We start from the raw sequence: 19,617 nt of genomic DNA, 5'->3' as shown, positions 1-19,617 counted from the left end.
TCCCTTACTGCACCAATGATGTTCGTTTATCAGCAAACTTTTGCATTCACCCATTGGAGGCTGCTGAGTATGCCATGATGAATTCGACCTTTTACTGCCACTAAACCAGTCGAGACTAGTAGAAGCCAGTGCACTGTGTATGTGAAGTTGCATTTTGTGAAGTTATTTGTACAGTGAAGCATCAGATCTTCATGAAGATGATACTGGTGTAAAAGATGAATCATTCACACATTTTCTGGTATCTATTATAGTGCAAAAATGTTATCACCAGTTAGAAACGCATACTGTTGTAACACAAACACAAATGATGCTAGTACTGATAATGACAAGCAGTGAAAGTGAATTCCAACCTCCTCCTGATACGAAGTTTAAAGTTGAAAGTGTCATCATGATGTCTGAGGACAGCACACTAGAGAACATCTATGATGATTGTCACTTCAGAGTTTTCAACATATATGATAAGCTCCAGAAAAAAATACCCGAAATTGAAGATTAAAAGCAACATTGAAAGCATACTGGACTATGTGGCAAAGAAAAGAGAAGGCAGTACAGTTTTCAAAGGACATTGTATGCTGCAGATCAATATCATAAAACAGTGTGCAATGGCAAATTTGATGAAGCACAGTTCTTTGGTTCAATATTGGCATTTACAACAATGGGTGTTGGATTTTGGCCCAAAATCTTGGGTTTAAAAATTTTAGAGTGTCACTGGGATTTATTACCAATTTGAAAAAGGAGTTTAGGATAACATCACGCCGTATAGCAATGCTCCAAGTACGAAAAGATAAGGGTGACTATAGAAGAGATAATTCAAAGAGCTCAAACATTTGTTGCTGAAATCAATGTGCACATCACAAAAGAAAACATCCACATGGATTCTGTATGGAACAATGATCAGAGCCAGTTCAACTATGAACTTTCTTCCAAAAGAATGTTATGCATGAAACAACAGAGAGAAACACTGGGTCAATGCTGCAATCTGTTAACAGTGCAACACACAGCTAAACAATCAATGTTGCTGTATCAATGGACAGATGATAGGCAGACGAAGTTGATATATGTATCCAAGAACCAAATGGAAAGTCAGACCCCGTGTGTCATGGAAAACAGAAAAACGGTGCCTTCCAACTGTCTTCGCTGATGCAAGTGTGAGCAGGAAGATGACAAGAGAACTTTAAGACTTTTTTCCCATCAGTTCTGACTCCATATTTCCCGATAAAGTCACTAGAACTTCATTAGTCCTGGTCTGGACATAAGGATGCACAAATACTGCTGGAAGCCTCTGGAGAAAAATTAAAGTTTTAAAAATCATTCCAGCTGAAACTGCAAAATACACACAACCCTTTGACATCTATTTCTTCAGGCAATATAAAACATATGCCAAGAGAATAATAGGCTTTCTTAAACTACGCTCCAGGAATGTGCAGGGGATGTTGTCATGTGTTCTATGTACATATTATGTAGAAGACAGTTCCAAAGCTCTCTTCCATCAAATACATTCTAGCCTCATGATCAATTTTGAAGGGGAACTGCCATTTTTCATTCATGTCTGTGTGTAATTTTAGGCCGTAAACATCATGTTTGGATGGGCAATAATTAATAAATTATTCTCAGCACCAAAGGTAAGATGTGAATCAGGCTGAATTAAGTAAGAAAGGAGTAATGGGAAATTACAATTTAACATCCCATTGATGACTGTCATTTGATACAAAATGCATGTGTATCAAAGAAAGAATTAATTAACAAACAAGTCAGTGGAAGTAAAAATGCTCATCCTACAGGAAAAGCACATACAAATGTGAACATCAGCACATCAGTGATATCACTGGGTCAAAGTTAGCCCACAGACACCACAGACTTTAACTGCTACCTTGACAATAAGAAGGGAAAATCTGCTAATGTGAACTGCAAAAGGACATATGCCCCCCTGTAGAATATAATTAATATGTGTAGTCCACCATTTCAGTCAAAACTCAAAACAAATGTGTCCTCTTATCTTTGGTGGTGCATTTTTTCACAATTTACTTATTGCATCCTAGGTCAGTTTGTTATTTTTAATTTGATCAATATTGAAATTAATTGATAATAGCAAAGTTTAATCTCTCTCTTCATTAATATTTATTTCATTTTCTATATTATTTAATTTATACAAGCAGAATAGAGAATACATTTATATCATTCTTATATAAAATAATAAATATGAGTACTGAATATGTGGTACCTCAATAAGCTCATAAATGACAGGTTGTCCACGATAATCTTCACATTTCTTTTTAGTCTCTTCCTCAATCTTCATTAGCACAGAGTCATCCAAACCTCTTGGGTTTCGCAGATGCACTACTGGTTCAGTATCTGGATATCCTGGTGGTAGTTCCACGACTAGTGTTATCCTGACATACTGCTGAAGAGTGTCATCAGCAGTGGCAGGAAGTAAAACAGTTTCAACAGATACTGGCATGCCACTGAAAATAATAATAATAATAATAATAATAATAATAATAATAATAACAACAATAATATACTTTATCTCAGTAAAAGCACACATGTAGCTCTATGAAGAAGGTAATAAAATGTCAAAGCAAATGAAAATGTCTACTTCTGCTCTTCAATGACAGTGTTTCATTTTTTATTTATTTTATTTACACGACTAGTTCTGTAGACCAAATTGAGGAGCAAATCTCCAAGGTCATGGAACATGTCAGTATATGAAATTACAACATAAAAGTAATAACAGATAAAATGAAATGTTTATGAACCAAAAAATGTCAAGTCATAAGTTTAAGTAAATGCAATCAACAATATAAAATAGGAACCAGCTTCACTTTTCAAATAACTCCGACAGAATAGAAGGAGTGAGCCATGAGGAAACTCGTCAGTTTCAATTTGAAAGCATGTGGATTACTGCTAAGATTTTTGAATTCTTGTAGTAGCTTATTGAAAATGGATGCAGCAGCATACTGCACACCTTTCTGCACAAGAATTAAGGAAGTGCGATCCAAATGCAGATTGGATTTTTGCCCAATATTAAATGAGTGAAAGCTGCTAATTCTTGGGAATAAGCTGATATTGTTAGCCAGAAACGACAGTAAAGAATATATATATACACTCCTGGAAATGGAAAAAAGAACACATTGACACCGGTGTGTCAGACCCACCATACTTGCTCCGGACACTGCGAGAGGGCTGTACAAGCAATGATCACACGCACGGCACAGCGGACACACCAGGAACCGCGGTGTTGGCCGTCGAATGGCGCTAGCTGCGCAGCATTTGTGCACCGCCGCCGTCAGTGTCAGCCAGTTTGCCGTGGCATACGGAGCTCCATCGCAGTCTTTAACACTGGTAGCATGCCGCGACAGCGTGGACGTGAACCGTATGTGCAGTTGACGGACTTTGAGCGAGGGCGTATAGTGGGCATGCGGGAGGCCGGGTGGACGTACCGCCAAATTGCTCAACACGTGGGGCGTGAGGTCTCCACAGTACATCGATGTTGTCGCCAGTGGTCGGCGGAAGGTGCACGTGCCCGTCGACCTGGGACCGGACCGCAGCGACGCACGGATTCACGCCAAGACCGTAGGATCCTACGCAGTGCCGTAGGGGACCGCACCGCCACTTCCCAGCAAATTAGGGACACTGTTGCTCCTGGGGTATCGGCGAGGACCATTCGCAACCGTCTCCATGAAGCTGGGCTACGGTCCCGCACACCGTTAGGCCGTCTTCCGCTCACGCCCCAACATCGTGCAGCCCGCCTCCAGTGGTGTCGCGACAGGCGTGAATGGAGGGACGAATGGAGACGTGTCGTCTTCAGCGATGAGAGTCGCTTCTGCCTTGGTGCCAATGATGGTCGTATGCGTGTTTGGCGCCGTGCAGGTGAGCGCCAAGATCAGGACTGCATACGACCGAGGCACACAGGGCCAACACACGGCATCATGGTGTGGGGAGCGATCTCCTACACTGGCCGTACACCACTGGTGATCGTCGAGGGGACACTGAATAGTGCACGGTACATCCAAACCGTCATCAAACCCACCGTTCTACCATTCCTAGACCGGCAAGGGAACTTGCTGTTCCAACAGGACAATGCACGTCCGCATGTATCCCGTGCCACCCAACGTGCTCTAGAAGGTGTAAGTCAACTACCCTGGCCAGCAAGATCTCCGGACCTGTCCCCCATTGAGCATGTTTGGGACTGGATGAAGCGTCGTCTCACGCGGTCTGCACGTCCAGCACGAACGCTGGTCCAACTGAGGCGCCAGGTGGAAATGGGATGGCAAGCCGTTCCACAGGACTACATCCAGCATCTCTACGATCGTCTCCATGGGAGAATAGCAGCCTGCATTGCTGCGAAAGGTGGATATACACTGTACTAGTTCCGGCATTGTGCATGCTCTGTTGCCTGTGTCTATGTGCCTGTGGTTCTGTCAGTGTGATCATGTGATGTATCTGACCCCAGGAATGTGTCAATAAAGTTTCCCCTTCCTTGGACAATGAATTCACGGTGTTCTTATTTCAATTTCCAGGAGTGTATATTGGGAGGCCAATGTCAAACTACCCACACTAGTGAACAGTGGTCGAGAAGAAGTTCATGAACTTACACCACTTATAGCCTGAATTGCCAATGTCCGGAGAAAAAAAAAAAAAAATCCTTTGCGGATGAGACGAGTTGCCCTAAAATAAGCAAAGTAGACTAATTTCTGTGTCGAACGATCACTTACTTCAGATACTGTTCGAATAGTAAAAATAGCAGCATTAAGTCTTTGAATAGGTCCTGAAAGTGAGCTTTCCACGACATTTTCTATCTATATGAACACCTAGAAATTAGAACTGTTCAGTTTCACGAATCATATGCCCATTCTGTGAAATTAAAATGTCGGGTTTTGTTGAATTGTGTGTTAAAAACTGAAAAAACTGAGTCTTACTGTGATTTAGCTTTAGTTTATTTTGTACAAGCCATGAACTTATGACATGAACTGCACAATCTGAAACAGAGCCAATGTTGCACATAACATCCTTTACTACCAAGCTAGTGTCATCAGCAAACGGAAATATTTTAGAATTACATATAATACCAGAGGGTATCGCACACGCGCGCACGTTCTGAATGTGCTTGATATCTGAACTTTCAAAGATGAATTACATCTCCCATTGCACTCTGTACCCTAAACCATTTGTTCATGTCCCTGTCTCCACTCTCGATTCTAAACATGCAACGCTCCGTTGTTAGCTGAATGACCCTTTACTTTTGAATGTGAATTTGGCATAAAAAATGATATGTAACTGCCATATTGCAACTTTCTGTAAAGACACAGAGGAAATTTTTTAAAAATCTGGTTCAGAAAAACCTCTCCAGGGCCATTTACGGTATTGCGTTATTTCTTTTACTGTCTATCCAGTGTTGCATTCAACTGCTCTAAAAGGAAACACTCATCAAATGGTTCTATAACTTTTCTGTTTGTGCATTGTTTTTAAAATTTTAATATGTTGATTATGTTTTATTCTAGTCTAATTATAACTGATTTCCAGAACTACTTTCAAATTTCTTTTATTAAGTTCTTCCATTCAGAACAGACATTCATCTACACTTGATGCAAACAGCTTAATTTTTTATATTGCACATTAAATGCTAACAATCACAAACTACTGATATAGATTGTGACTTAATAAACAACATAACAAAATATCATTGCAGTCATGAAGTCTTCATTTTTACAATTGTGTGATATTTTACTTATCAGTACCATACCACAAAAACAAAGGTGGCTCAAAAATATGCCATTTTAACTTTTACAGCATCTACAGTTCCGATAGGTCTGCCGAGACTAGTTTTGTGCTATGGACTCATCACCTAAATCTTCTTTCAATTCTGCATTTTATTTAAGTCTAAATGAAGCTGTAGGACTGATGTATATATATTTCTCAGTATACTAACATGGGGAAGAGCTTTGAACAGGAATTTAACTTAAACTGGCAAAGCTGTTTTCATACTCTATTAATTCCCAACAAAGTAGTAATTTATATTCACTGCTCTGTTTTATGAGTTTCATTATGATTTTCAAATTGACTATTTCCCTACATCCACTTAAAAACTAATGAGTCTTCTATGCTGTTGGTGATAATTTTAGTGAATACCATCTCCTTTCTTGTGAAGTAGAATATTTATATTACAGTTTCCCTTTTGCGGGTGTGGGAGGAATTTTCTTCCTTCACTGCAGGTGCTGTGCAAACAATTCATAAGTTTTTAATTGTTCTGGCAGTTTTAATTATTCCCATTATAACATCATCATCTGCAGGTGTTATTCATTCCTTCATATCTCAAATAGCATTATATAAACTATGTGACCGAAAGTATCCGAACACACCCAAAACATATGTTTTTCATATTAAGTGCACTATGCTGCCAACTACTGCCAGGTCTCCATATCAGTGATCTCAGTAGTTGTTATACATTGTGAGAGAGCAGAATGGGGTGCTCTGTGGAACTCACGGACATCGAAAGTGGTCAGGTGATTAGGTGTCACTAGTGACATACATCTGTGCACGAGATTTCCACACTCCTAAACACACCTAGGTCCACTATTTCTGAGTGATAGTGAAATGGAATTGCAAAGGGACACATACAGCACAAAAGCATACAGGCTGACCTCGTTTATTGACTGACAGAGACTATCGACAGGTGAAGAGGGTCGTAATGTGTAATAGGCAGACATCTATCCAGACCATCAGACAGGAATTCTAAACTGCATCAGGATCCACTACAAGTACTAAGACAGTTAGGCGGGAGGTGAGAAAACTAGGATTCCATGGTCGAGCGGCTGCTCATAAACCACACATCACGCTGTTAAATGCCAAACGATGCCTCGCTTGTTGTAAGGGGTGTAAACATTGGATTATTGAACAGTGGAAAAAACATTGTGTGGAGTGACAAATCACGGTACACAATGTGGCAATCCTATGGCAGGGTGTGGGTATTTTCAATGCCCAGTGAATTTCACCTGCTAGCGTGTGTAATGCCAACAGTAAAATTCGGAGGCGGTGGTGTTATGGTGTGGTCATTTTTTTCATGGAGGGGGCTTGCACCCTTCGTTGTTTTGAGTGGCACTATCACATCGCAGGCCTATATTGATGTTTTAAGCACCTTTTTGCTTCCCACAGTTGAAGAGCAATTCGGGAATGGCGATTGCATCTTTCAACATGATGAGGCACCTGTTCATAATGCACGGACTGTGGTGGAGTAGTTACATTGCAATAACATCCCTATAATTGACCGGCCTGCACAGGGTCCTGACCTGAATCCTATAGAACACCTTTGGGATGTTTTGGAATGCTGACTTTGTATCAGGCCTCACCAACCAACATCGATACCTCTCCTCAGTGCAGAAATCCATAAAGAATGGGCTTCCATTCCCCAAGAGACCTTCCAGCATCTCATTGAACCTATGCCTGCGAGAGTGGAAGCTGTCATCAAGGCTAAGGAGGGGCCAAAACCATACTGAATTCCAGCATTACCGATGGAGGGCGCTGTGAACGTTTAAGTCATTTTCAGCCAGGCATCTGGATACTTCTGAACACACAGTGTACCTCTTCTGTCATTATTTCCACAATGTCGCTATTTTTATTAATAGCTTCCTGATTCCGACCAATCTAAAGATAACTAGAAAAACATTCAAATAAATCTTGAAATGTTTGCACAATTGTCCCTACACTGTGATCTCTCTGGTTTTCTTGGTGTGACTGATTAATGTTGTCAGTTACTGAGCCATATACCATCTCGATGAAATGTGGTCTATATCCAATATATGTTTTAGTTACGTCTTCATCTTACTCGAATTGTTTTCAAACAATGGAAAACCAGGGATGGAACAGTACAATATGAATCAAGATAGATTGCTACTCATCACATAGAGGAGGCACCGAGTGCCAGATAGGCACATAAACGTGTAGCAAAACTCACTGGGGCAAAAACACAAACACCACAGCGAATTACAAAACTAAATGAATTAATTTAGGTTGCAGTAAAGTGGTGCATAATACAACAACATGTAACTATTCACAGAAAATAAGACAAATATCAGTTTGTCTTTATCATTTGCAGCAATATGACAGTGCCTGTTGGTGTTCTCAATTTGTCAAAGTCTTGTTCTAAGGTCCTTTTCGACAATTTTGTGAGAAAACCATTGAGAAATTCTTGAGTTTGTCAAGATATTTACTCTTATTTCCCATCCTTTGTTATTACTGTGTTTTGGTGGCAATGCTTGCAAGACCTATCTTACAACCATCCCTGTCATGTCCGTGAAGGAGTTACAGCTGTTTCATTCATCAAATGTGTTGGTTAGAATTTCGCGTGTGATAACTTTTAGCCAATTACAACCTTCAAAAAATATAAATAACATGTTTATGGCCATGAGGCCACCAGCAACCGCAGCCAAGTCACACACCTGACATCATGTGCCTGCTGGTGACCAAGTGTTCCACTCTGCTTAGTACAATACATAACCATACTATACACTAATTTGTATTTCTTGATTGAATTGACACTGGCATACAGAAAATCAGGTACAATATCTTGTTACATTTTGAATCTTGCCATTTTTTAATTATTTTACTTTTAACTGAGTTTTTATTCCTAATTCTTACAAAATCTCAATGTTGTTCCACACCCATTTTAAAGGTGACCGCTAATTTATATTTTGGTATGTACATTGAGTTTTGTTACAACGTATAATATGAGTATGAATGGTTGAAGCTCAAATGGACTCTGCCCCGCCAATCAGTGGTGTGGTACGACATTGCAAATGTCGAAAAAGGCTGGTTTACTGGTAAAGAGTTACCAATGTTGGAAGAATCAGATTTTGATGTTGATGGTGCAGCGTTATCGAAATTTTCTGATAAAGTAGATGCCGCTGTGAACATCAGACAGAAATGACAATGATCGCATTTCTAATAGTGATGGCAATGCACTGCAAGAAATCTACACCAAGCGGAACAGTCAGAAGGAACTCCTGCGACCGAAACTAAACTGATAATACCTTATCAAATAGAATAAAAAATCCACTTCAATTACCAGCAATGTCTTACTTATAGCATGACTGGTTTCGAAGCCCAAAGCTTCACTTTCAAGTGCACCCAATAATTATTTATGGAAACATAAATGTGTAGCAATTGGGCCAGTCACTCATGGGGGAGGGGAGGGGGCAGGGGAAGGGGGGTCCCACTCATATCAAATAACCACCTGTGAGAATAGGACCAGCAGCTGCCCCACCTGCCATAACAGTGCTACACAGAAGTGACTAGTTAAGACCAGTCTCGTGGCAGTTAGTGTGTGAAAGGAGCAGATGGTTGAATTAGTAAGCAGTCATCTCTTTTAGGCAACTATTGTGACAACCACCATAATGCTTTAGGGAAAAATTTAAACCTTACAGGATGTAAGGGGATTTTTCACACCAAGCTTATCAAATACAGATATACGATCTTTACCAACACACTATCTCTATTTCATGGCTTTTAACCACTAATAATATGTTGCTATGCACACATGATCCTAGATCTTCTCCTGTAGAATTTTCTTCTCCTCATTAGTGAAACTCCAATGTTGACTGAATGTTATTGCATTTGTCCACCAGGCAACTTTTGTTTCAGTTTTTTTGAGATATGTACACCACGAGGTTTTATTATAACTCTCTTCAATTATCATGTGGAACAGCAGTGAACTGAGGAAAGCTCTCTCAAGTTTCAGGAATATTACACTCAGAAGGTGGTGAATTCACTGCCAGATAGGCTTTCCCTGATGTCTCTATAAAAGTCTGTAAGCCTGTTTCTTTTGAAACACAGCATGCGCAGATAAATTTATTCCTTGTCTACTTAAACTGAGCTGATTTGTTCTATCATCCCGAATGCACAGTTTGGAAAGTCCACTTCTGCTATAATTAAACAACAGAAGGTAAAAAATGTATTTTCACACTACTCTAATCAATCATTACCTATGTTTAGTACAACAAAATTATTACTTCCATATTTTACTGTATGAAGTAATGGTATTTTGTTTTGGGTTGTCGGATCATATGACACTAGACAAGAAACTGTTTATTTGAAAACAAAGGTGTTGCCACATTAAGATGTAAGTTGTACACCTGCAGTAGAGAGGAAATTAAGATTATGTTGTTTCAATTCAGAAACTCTTGACATTAATTTGTTTCTATATCTGCTGTACAGTAAAATTTAATGCAGTACAATTTATATTGCATGACTTGCTAGTGCTTATTCTGTATACTTATAGATGGAACAATATTTCCTACAATCTCTACGAATGCAAAAATAAGCTTCTAAAATCATTACCAATTTGCACTAAATTAGGGCAAACATTTCAATCTACGAATGTCTATTTTTTGTTTTTTGTATGTCACACATGTTATGCACTCTCTCTTCTGTATAAAATTGTCGAATTTTATCACCGACAAAATACATTTCTCATCGTTTCTTTTCGCTATATGCTGTACTTCCAGCTCAGAATTCCGCATTCTCCAATTTTAATGTAAACCTGCTGTGACTTAATACATAGTAATTGCTGTAACATTCACTCTTTTTGACAGCATGTGCCAGTGCTTGTAACACATCCTATCACTATTTCTTGATTTTTAAAACTCACACTCTATCATTCTGCTGGACCTTCAATAGTTAACAAAAAATTACTGGTAGCTTTGTTTCCCTGCTGGTGGATACAATCCTTAGCTTTTGTAAAGGAACACTGAAGAATTTTGCCATGAAATCTACATTGCCGTAAATTTGCGTTCAGTGTTATTTCATAAATTCAATGATTTATTTTTTTTATTTTTTATAGTTTGTGAATCAATGACAGGGTTACCTTGACACATATAGCAGCATTAGGCACAAGCAACAAAGCAATGACTTTATATAAGATGAAAGTACATTACTAACATAATTTTGAAAATTGAAATTCAGATATGTAGTTTTACTAGAAGGAAATCAAATCACAAAACTCAAATTACATGGGGAGGGGTGTGAGATACAAAGTATGATGTGATGCAGTTAACTGTGTCAATAAGTAAGCACTGAATAGAGCACTTTGCTATGAACGAGACATTGTTGATAAACTTTGCAAGCAAGTTGACATTTAAAAACAATCTTTCAGGACCATAACTTTTTTGCTAAAAGTAAAATAAATAAATAAAAATGTTTTACAGGGCATAACAGGCCACACAATTTTTGATGAAGTACTGCAAAAGAATGGAGCACGTGAAGATTGAAACATACTAGCATAAACCACATTCATGGAGCTACTTGATAACACAAGGCTTCCACATAGTACTGATTTCCCTATCAGAATGGATCACAATCCCCTGGAACTAAATTTGAAGTAGTCAAGGAAGTTCCCAGATTCTAACCGACCTGGATCAGGCAGTAGTTTATCACATACTCCACAGTATTTTCTACACAGTTAATGAGGCTAGCATTACAGCAACTACTAACAAGTACTGTTTCTCTCTCAGTATAGTGGAGGAGGGGGTAAAACTGGCTCCATCTACAAATTTTAAAAACAGATTTTGTTTAAAAAAGATATAGTAATTTCTTAGGGCTCACTCTTAAGTTCTGCAAAATTGTGCAGCATGTAATTTACTATCTGCATGAAAGTTCTCTAACAAAAGAAGTGATTTGGAGAATGCAAAATCAGAGTAATGAGAGCCTAGACATCAAGTGGTCCTCAGGTGGATAGACAATGGTACAACATGAGCATTGATGGAATTTGCATTGTTACAGCAACTGTTTAAATATTTGACATGGATGTGACAGGTGTACCTTTTCCAAAATAAAGTGCAACCCCCCCCCCCCCCCAAAAAAAAAAAAAAACTCGCATTCCACTGTAGTATGGGAGCACCTTTTTCTTCTGTCTGTTGCTTTTGGACAGATGTGGTGGAGTGCTATACAATAGCAAGTACAAACAAAGGTTTGGTATGGCACTAATACATATATGGGTTTAACCATACTCATCATAAGGTGAATTTAGAAATATATCAGTATGTGTTCATTACTTCCTAACACTTTTGAAACTAAATTCACAAGTTTTCCTATAGTTAATCTATTCTCTTTTCCTGTAATTGATAATTTAGCTCAATGAACAGAAATAAACATTAATTTTACAGCTCTATTTCCTTACTACCTATTTCAACATTATTTTGTTTCTCTGCTACAGTCTACTTATTTATTATGACAAACTCAAGCTCATGAAACAGGTCTCTCAGGGGAGGAAAAAAAACTGATATGGAAAGAAGGTGTAAATGAGGAGTGCAGTACTGTATCATACTTTTTTCTCTCTCTTTCATGAATAGTTTCTTGTGCACATTATTTTCATTTGACTCACCTCTCCTACAAAAAAAAGCTGCCATCTATATATTATGTTAGAAGTATATAACTTCTCTGCCACTTTAAAAGCATGCGTGTGCACTCAAATCTCTCTAATTTTACATTCGTGATCTCCTTGGGGGGGGGGGGGGGGGGGGGTATAAGTAGGGGGAAGCAATATATTCGATACCTCATTCAGAAATGCACCCTCTCGAAACCTGGACAGCAAGCTACACTGCGATGTAGAGTGCCTCTCTTGCAGAGTCTGCCACTCAAATTTGCTAAACATCTCCGTAACACTATCACACTTACCATATAACCCTGTGACGAAAAGTGCCGCTCTTCTTTGGATCTTCTCTATCTCCTCTGTCAACCCAACCTGGTACGGATCCCACACAGATGAGCAATAGGCCTACTCAAGTATAGGTCGAACGAGTGTTTTGTAAGCCACCTCCTTTGTTGATGGCCTACATTTTCTAAGGACTGTCCCAATGAATCTCAACCTGGCACCCGCCTTACCAACAATTAATTTTATATGATCATTCCACTTCAAATCGTTCCGTACGCACACTCCCAGATATTTTACAGAAGTAACTGCTACCAGTGTTTGTTCCGCTATCATATAATCATACAATAAAGGATCCTTCTTTCTATGTATTCGCAATACATTACACTTGTCTATGTTAAGGGTCAGTTGCCACTCCCTGCACCAAGTGCCTATTCGCTGCAGACCTTCCTGCATATCGCTGCAATTTTCTAATGCTGCAACTTCTCTCTATACTTGTGGGAGTATCTAACACGATAGGCTTAAATTATATCTTAAATTTTCAGGGATTTTCAATTTATCCATAAGCCCTTATCATTTCAAAAATCTTCTACTATCCATTGTCAAGTACTAACATTATTCTGCAGTTACCTAAAATTAAAAGTAATTTCTTCACAAATCTCCAATGAAGTAGGCCCACTATTTTTAAAAAAAACAACCCTGAGAATTGAAAATGAACTGGAACTGAGGAGAGTTTAAACAAAAGCAAATAGTAACACACCCATAATTCAAAGCCATGGTGAATTCTTCTATTTTTCATGCAATGCTGTTGTTTTATTCCTCTCAGAAGCTCCATTCAGTTGTCACTTCATGTTCTTGGCTCTTATCCTCTGATTAAAATTACTTTGTGATCGACAGATTGCAACGGCAGTAGTCAGTGTTGGCAGTCTGCAGCTAGTCACCCTTCACAATGCACTGTGAAAGAGGCTGTGGCAGTTGAGACAGAACTAAGACTGGATGGTGCCTAGCCCCTACCACTTGACTCCCTGAAGTGTCCACCACAAAGCGATTTTAATCTGAGTATAGCTACGAGTTGCACTTTTATTAATGGTCTAATCTCAGTTTTGTTAATCATAGCTTTAATGTTTGTTAATTTACACTTACGTATGCCATGGGCCAGTCACTGCATGTCCATAATCTTATGTTTTATGATTTTAATGTCTGTGGATCTCTGGATTTGTTACAACAGAAACATTAATTCACTTATTATTGTTGAAGACAGGCAACTATTGTTATTCATCTTACAAACAACACACTACAATAATTAAAACTATTACACAAAAACTTTTCTGCATAATGCCAGATTGTATAAAAGTTACCCAGTGGGTCCCCCCTTACATTCTTCATAATTTATGCATGATACACGTACATAGCATACATAAAACACTTGGCGGAGACTTGTCTGTTAGCTAATATATGTAGCAGTTCTAGCTCTTATTATGAAAGATGTGTTAAATATGTTGTTACATAAATGTTAGGCTATGTTAAATTTCAATCCATTACCAAATCTTTATTTGAAATCCAAATTCATTGGCTTCGCCTACTTGCAACCATGTTATCTTCCAAACCAACCAAGACCTTGGGCTACGTTACAGATCAGTTTGCCACCATAACAAAGATTTCAAGGAAGGTGCAACATCACATTCTAACCCGAGATAGAAGGAAGTGGCAAACAAAATTTTTCGCTATCAACATCATTAAGACAATTGTGATGACAATGGAGTTTTAACCACTTTAGCTACGCGTCTTTCGTGTCCATGTTGAAGTTTCGGATAATAGTGAGGAACATGACAGTAAAATTGTGGTTCATAATACGTTGAAGGTAAATATGCTTCATACTTCGACATCTTTTTTATTATTGATATGAATATGTACAGTAATCACATACAGAACATTATCTCACTACACTCACTGCCACAGTGCTACGTTAACATCAAGGCATTAAAGATTATCTTCAGGTTTGTTCATGTGTCCCTGTGAATATGCAAAAGTGAACTATCACTACCGAATGACGACCACTGCATCTCAAAACTAACCATAACTCCTGCAGCTCAGTAACCGTAATCCTGTCAGAGTCAGTTAAAATTAGAGTAAACTGTATAAATGACAAAAATGGTACAATTATAGTCAGTAGTGCCTGCAAGCATTAATATTGTTTTAACATGAAGTGCATTACGAACTATGGATATATCTATCCGCTGATCGGAAAAAAAAGTTAACCTCTCCTTGCAACTTAATACTTTAAATATTTGGCGCCTTATGTTTCAGATTGCACCCAATTACTAAAACGTAGCCGATATCATAGTACAACAGGCTGAAAACTAATACGCAGCACGACTGAACGAGTGCGAAAAGATGTGATTTCGCCGCCCTGCCCCCTTCCGATGAATTTCAATACGGATGGAATCAACTCATCTCTTCTATTTTCTGCTAAGCACACATCGACTATAACACGACTTTCCTACACATTCGGCACTGTGTTTCAAGGCAAACTACGACGTCGCACTATTTTATTTAGTACAAAAAAGATTGCAAGTGAAACAACAATGTATTTGTACATTGTTTCATTAATAACACAGCTGTGAAATAGAACAAAACAAACCCACAAAGCGAGAGATCACGTTAAATGTGTTTCATTACTTGTCACGAACGCCAACGCAAATGAGCGAACAGAAATGAGGATCAATAACTAATAAATACACACACTCTTACCTTTCATTAGTTTTCACTGTTACCTCGTCCATCAGTATAGCCTGCAAGGCTTCCAATTCATCCAAGACTCTAAAATAAAGGGTCCAGTGGCAAATTAAAAATGACAAAACTTCATTTTGCTTTTTTCACATAGTAATGATACTTCTAAAACAACCAATATAAAAATTAGTTTGTTTAGGTTACCTTTCATCTAATTCACTTGACATCTTCGCTTTTCAAACTTCACGCCTTTTCAGCAAACACAAAACCGAAAAACTTATGTGGCGATGCAGCGAGTGCAATTGTTCAGACTCCGACGTTGCAGCGTCAATCCAAACTACTTCCCAACATCTGATTTGCAGAGATCTTACAATACTTGAGATGACAGTATTACCCGCCGTTTGCAAATAGCCCTTGGCATTGACGTATTTTAACGTTAGTAGTGATAGTCTCGTGCACAAATAGTGCTTACTGAAAATGTTATTTAAAATATTTCCTGCTGAACCAAGAGCACTCAATACCCGGTAAGTTACGAAAGTATCATCTTCACCGTACGGAGTGCGTGCGCCCTTAATAGAAATTAAACACAGACTTATATTTATGTTAGTTGATTGGGGGAGGGAACCAAACAGCCAGGTCATCGGTCCCGCCGTATTAGGGATTCGGTGAGGTAGTCGGGCGTGCCCTTTCAGAGGAATCGTCCTGGCATTTGCCTGAAGCGATTTAGGGCATGAACGGGAAACATAAATCAGGATAGCCGGACGCAAGCTTGAACCGTCGTCCTCCCGAATGCGACTCCAGTGTCCTAACCACTGCGCCACCTTGTTCGGTACTTACATGTGTGTGAAGTTTAAGAAGTGAATTACAGGAACTTACTTAATGTTGGTGTAGCAGATGCCAATATCTTCTTCACAGAAGTACAATGTCATGACGTGTCCAAAACTGTACGTAAAATTACAGTAAATATCTTCCATTTATGTTTATGCTTCTATGCAGAAGATATTGACATCTGCTAAACCAACATTAACGAAGCTTTTGTAATACGCTTCTTATACTTTATATAAAGTTCCTGTTTTGTAGCTTTCGAAAGATGACACATTAATCTGTCGAAGCAGGTAAAGTAAAATAAAAATCACATGCAACTGAAGGTTGAATTTTATTCTGAAATATGTGCCATACTACAGTTGCTGAAAAAAATAGCAGCTACGAATAACATAATAAATTGATAAAAATGATTCTCTGATTCCACTCAGCCCCATGCGAGGTATAATACAGCGGCTAGTAAATACCATATTGTTTGGTTGCTCGGTCATTCACAGACAATTATACCTGCCCCTTGGTTCTAAGTAAAGTGGAAAGACTGATCCAGACATTTCGAAGGTTATGGAACAAGCAGGCTGCAACCTCCTGGAAATGAGCCACAGGGCTGACAAGTGCGTGTTTCTCACCAGTGGCATAGCAGTTCACTAGACCAGCGGCTCCCAAACTTTTCCTTTGACAGAACGCTTTGAGAATACTTTGGTGGCGTACTTTGTTTATTTTGAAGGTTAATAAAATTTTAAAAATCGACAAAAACTTGTTTTATTCAATTATTACTTCAGTTTTAAATCATAACTAAGAACACAAGAATCACAATAAAATTTTCAAAAATAATTAATATCTTCAAAAAGTCAAGGAAAAATTCCTATGTTATTAGCAGCTTTTTGTGGAGCACTTATTCAGTTCCTGCAGAATAAGAACACAGTCTGGGAAACATTGCACTAGACATCACAGACTCCTTGGCATATATCGGACTTTGTATGGAATGCATACAGCTCTCTTTCTTTCGTTTTTTTACAAAGCGACTTTCCAACCACTCCAGATAGTGATACCTGTAGGAGGTCTCGAATTTTTAGTGTAATATTGAAGAAAATTTTCCCCACTGATGAAACTATTAAAATCCTAGTGATCCACTGTCAAAGCATCAAAACAAAGCGTGAGAGTTTGAAACACATCTAAAATTAAATGGGATTCACACAGGTACAGAAAGCTAGATAAAATCTGAAATTGATAGTAGTAAGGTTTTTGTGGTAAAGGTAAGTGCGTATCGAAAGGCTAGGCTAATGGAAAATGGAGTAATATGTTCGACATAGTAGATAAAAAACTTATATCCAATGACATAGAAATAGAGGTTGCATATTCAATTGTTTGGGCAAGGCTCAATATTAAGGGCGGGCATGAACTTAAAATCGGATCTTTCTATCGATCACCACACACACCCCCAGATATTTAGTAAATAACTATGCACCTCTGCTGTAAATCCGATCATGTAGCTGCACGTAGTAACGCCGTTGTGTCGGCCAGCGTTGATGTGGTTTTTACACTATTTCCCCACATCCCACTAGGTGAATACTGGGTTATTCCCGTGTTACACCTCAGATACATGCTAAACAAATACTTAGATCACTTTCTCACACTTGCACACACAATTTACACACAGACAGACTGTGTACATTGCTTTTGTCGTTGGGGGCTGAATAGGAGACTGATGACCTTAGCTATCTGGTCTCCTTAAACATTCACTTACCATCAGCAAATTCCCCAGTCATTCTGTCACGATTGGAGAAGATGTGAGCCCTTCAGCAATTGCATGATGTAACTACAGTTTTGTACATAATGTGCATGATAAAACTTCCTACAAAAAATCCTTTACATGAAAACTACTTAGTTCAGATAGTAGACACTTAGTTTAGACTTGTGACTTAAATACACTCTAATAAAAAATAATAAATAAATAAAAAAAGACACTCCACAAAAGAATTATCTGAATGGGATGGAATTCGGCAAATGTGATGCACATGCACAGACAAACAAATGATAACAGTTTCAGATAAATTTGATGATTTATTCAAGAGAAAGAGCTTCACAAATTGAGCAAGCCAGTAACATGTTGGTCCACAGGTAGGGTTCAGCAAGTAAGAAGACAAGCAGTAGAAACTCTTGCTGTTTGTGGGTGCGCATTATCTTGCTGAAATGTAAGCACTGGATAGTTTACCTTGAAGGGCAACAAAACAGCGCTTGGAATATCGTTGCTATGGTGCCATGGTGCCGCAGATGACCACCAAAGGTGTCCTTCTAAGAAATCAATTGACATCCCCAACCATCACTCCTGGTTTTCAAACCATATGGCGGGCGACAGTCAGATTGGTATCCCACCACTATCCAGATACGTCTTCGCTGGTCTTTGGGGCTCCGTTCAAAGCAGTACTCATCGCTAAAGACAATTCGATTCCAGTCAGTGATGTTCCAGGCAGAATGTGCTAAATACCACTGCAAACAGGCTTGTTGGTGTACAGAGATCAATGATAGTCAGCACAATGGGAGCTGTGAGTTCAGGCCCCTTTCTGCAAGCAGCCTATAACTGTTTCTTGGGGCTACTGAGGCACCATTTCCACAACAGAATGATGATTAATCCAGGCTCTGAATGCCTCTCTGGCGATTGCTCGGTCCTCATGTTTTATCGTCTCTCTAGGTGAACCATTTCCTTCTGGCTCACCCATTCCTGCCAACATTGTCGAATAGTGGCATTGTTCCTACTCAATTGTTGACTGATGTGCAGATTACTTCAACTGGTTTCTTTGAGCCCAACCACATATCTTCTCTCAAATGCTGACAACTGCATATATTGTTCACGCACCTGTATGCGATACATAGTTACTGTCCAGCTGAGTACACGGAATGAAATTAGCAAAGACTTTAGGCCCTTGTGTTGAGATGCCAGCTGTGTGGTGAAACTATGCTGCGATGTTACACATTCATCCACTGATCGCCAAAGTTTACAGTTATTTTGCATTTTCCACCGATATCTGTATGAAAATCAATTTGTGTCCAATTTCCATAATTCCGTCATGGTGTGTCGTTTTTGTTCCTTTTTTGTCTTAGAGTGTATATTAGGTCTAATAGCAATAAAAGGACCTAACCTCTTTCAGGAGGTCCACATTAAACTGGCATGAGTGACTGTAAGAAACTTTAAGCAGTAACGATTACTAAAGTGTGAAGGGCATCTAAAATATGTTTAAAAACTTATTTGTTCAGTAAATTAGACACAGAGGCAGTAGTGTCATATCTCAAGAGAAAATCTAAGTACTTACTGTGAGTGGAACTGCATAGAGGAATAGTAGCTCTTGTTTAGAAGAACAGTGCAGCAAGAGCTGGATATGTGTCTCATATAACAGCTCGTGATGGGAGGAGCCCTACATGGTACACAG

General features: G+C 38.8%; 1 protein-coding gene across 1 annotated transcript in view; it reads right to left on the bottom strand.

Moving 5' to 3' along the window:
- Positions 1-15,726, bottom strand: part of LOC124621869 (E3 ubiquitin-protein ligase RNF25) — a 34,170-nt gene extending 18,444 nt beyond the window's left edge. Inside the window, exons 1-3 of the mRNA XM_047147372.1 lie at positions 15,575-15,726; positions 15,392-15,460; positions 2,222-2,462 (exon numbers count right to left, since the gene is read on the bottom strand). Coding sequence (XP_047003328.1) covers positions 2,222-2,462; positions 15,392-15,460; positions 15,575-15,597 — 333 coding nt within the window. The 5' untranslated portion in view covers positions 15,598-15,726. The remainder of the gene's footprint in view (positions 1-2,221; positions 2,463-15,391; positions 15,461-15,574) is intronic.
- Between the last annotated feature and the right edge of the window lie 3,891 nt (positions 15,727-19,617).

The sequence above is a fragment of the Schistocerca americana genome, chromosome 1 (assembly GCF_021461395.2).
Source record: "Schistocerca americana isolate TAMUIC-IGC-003095 chromosome 1, iqSchAmer2.1, whole genome shotgun sequence".
Lineage (NCBI taxonomy): Eukaryota > Metazoa > Arthropoda > Insecta > Orthoptera > Acrididae > Schistocerca > Schistocerca americana.
This window is presented reverse-complemented; position numbering and strand designations above follow the sequence as displayed.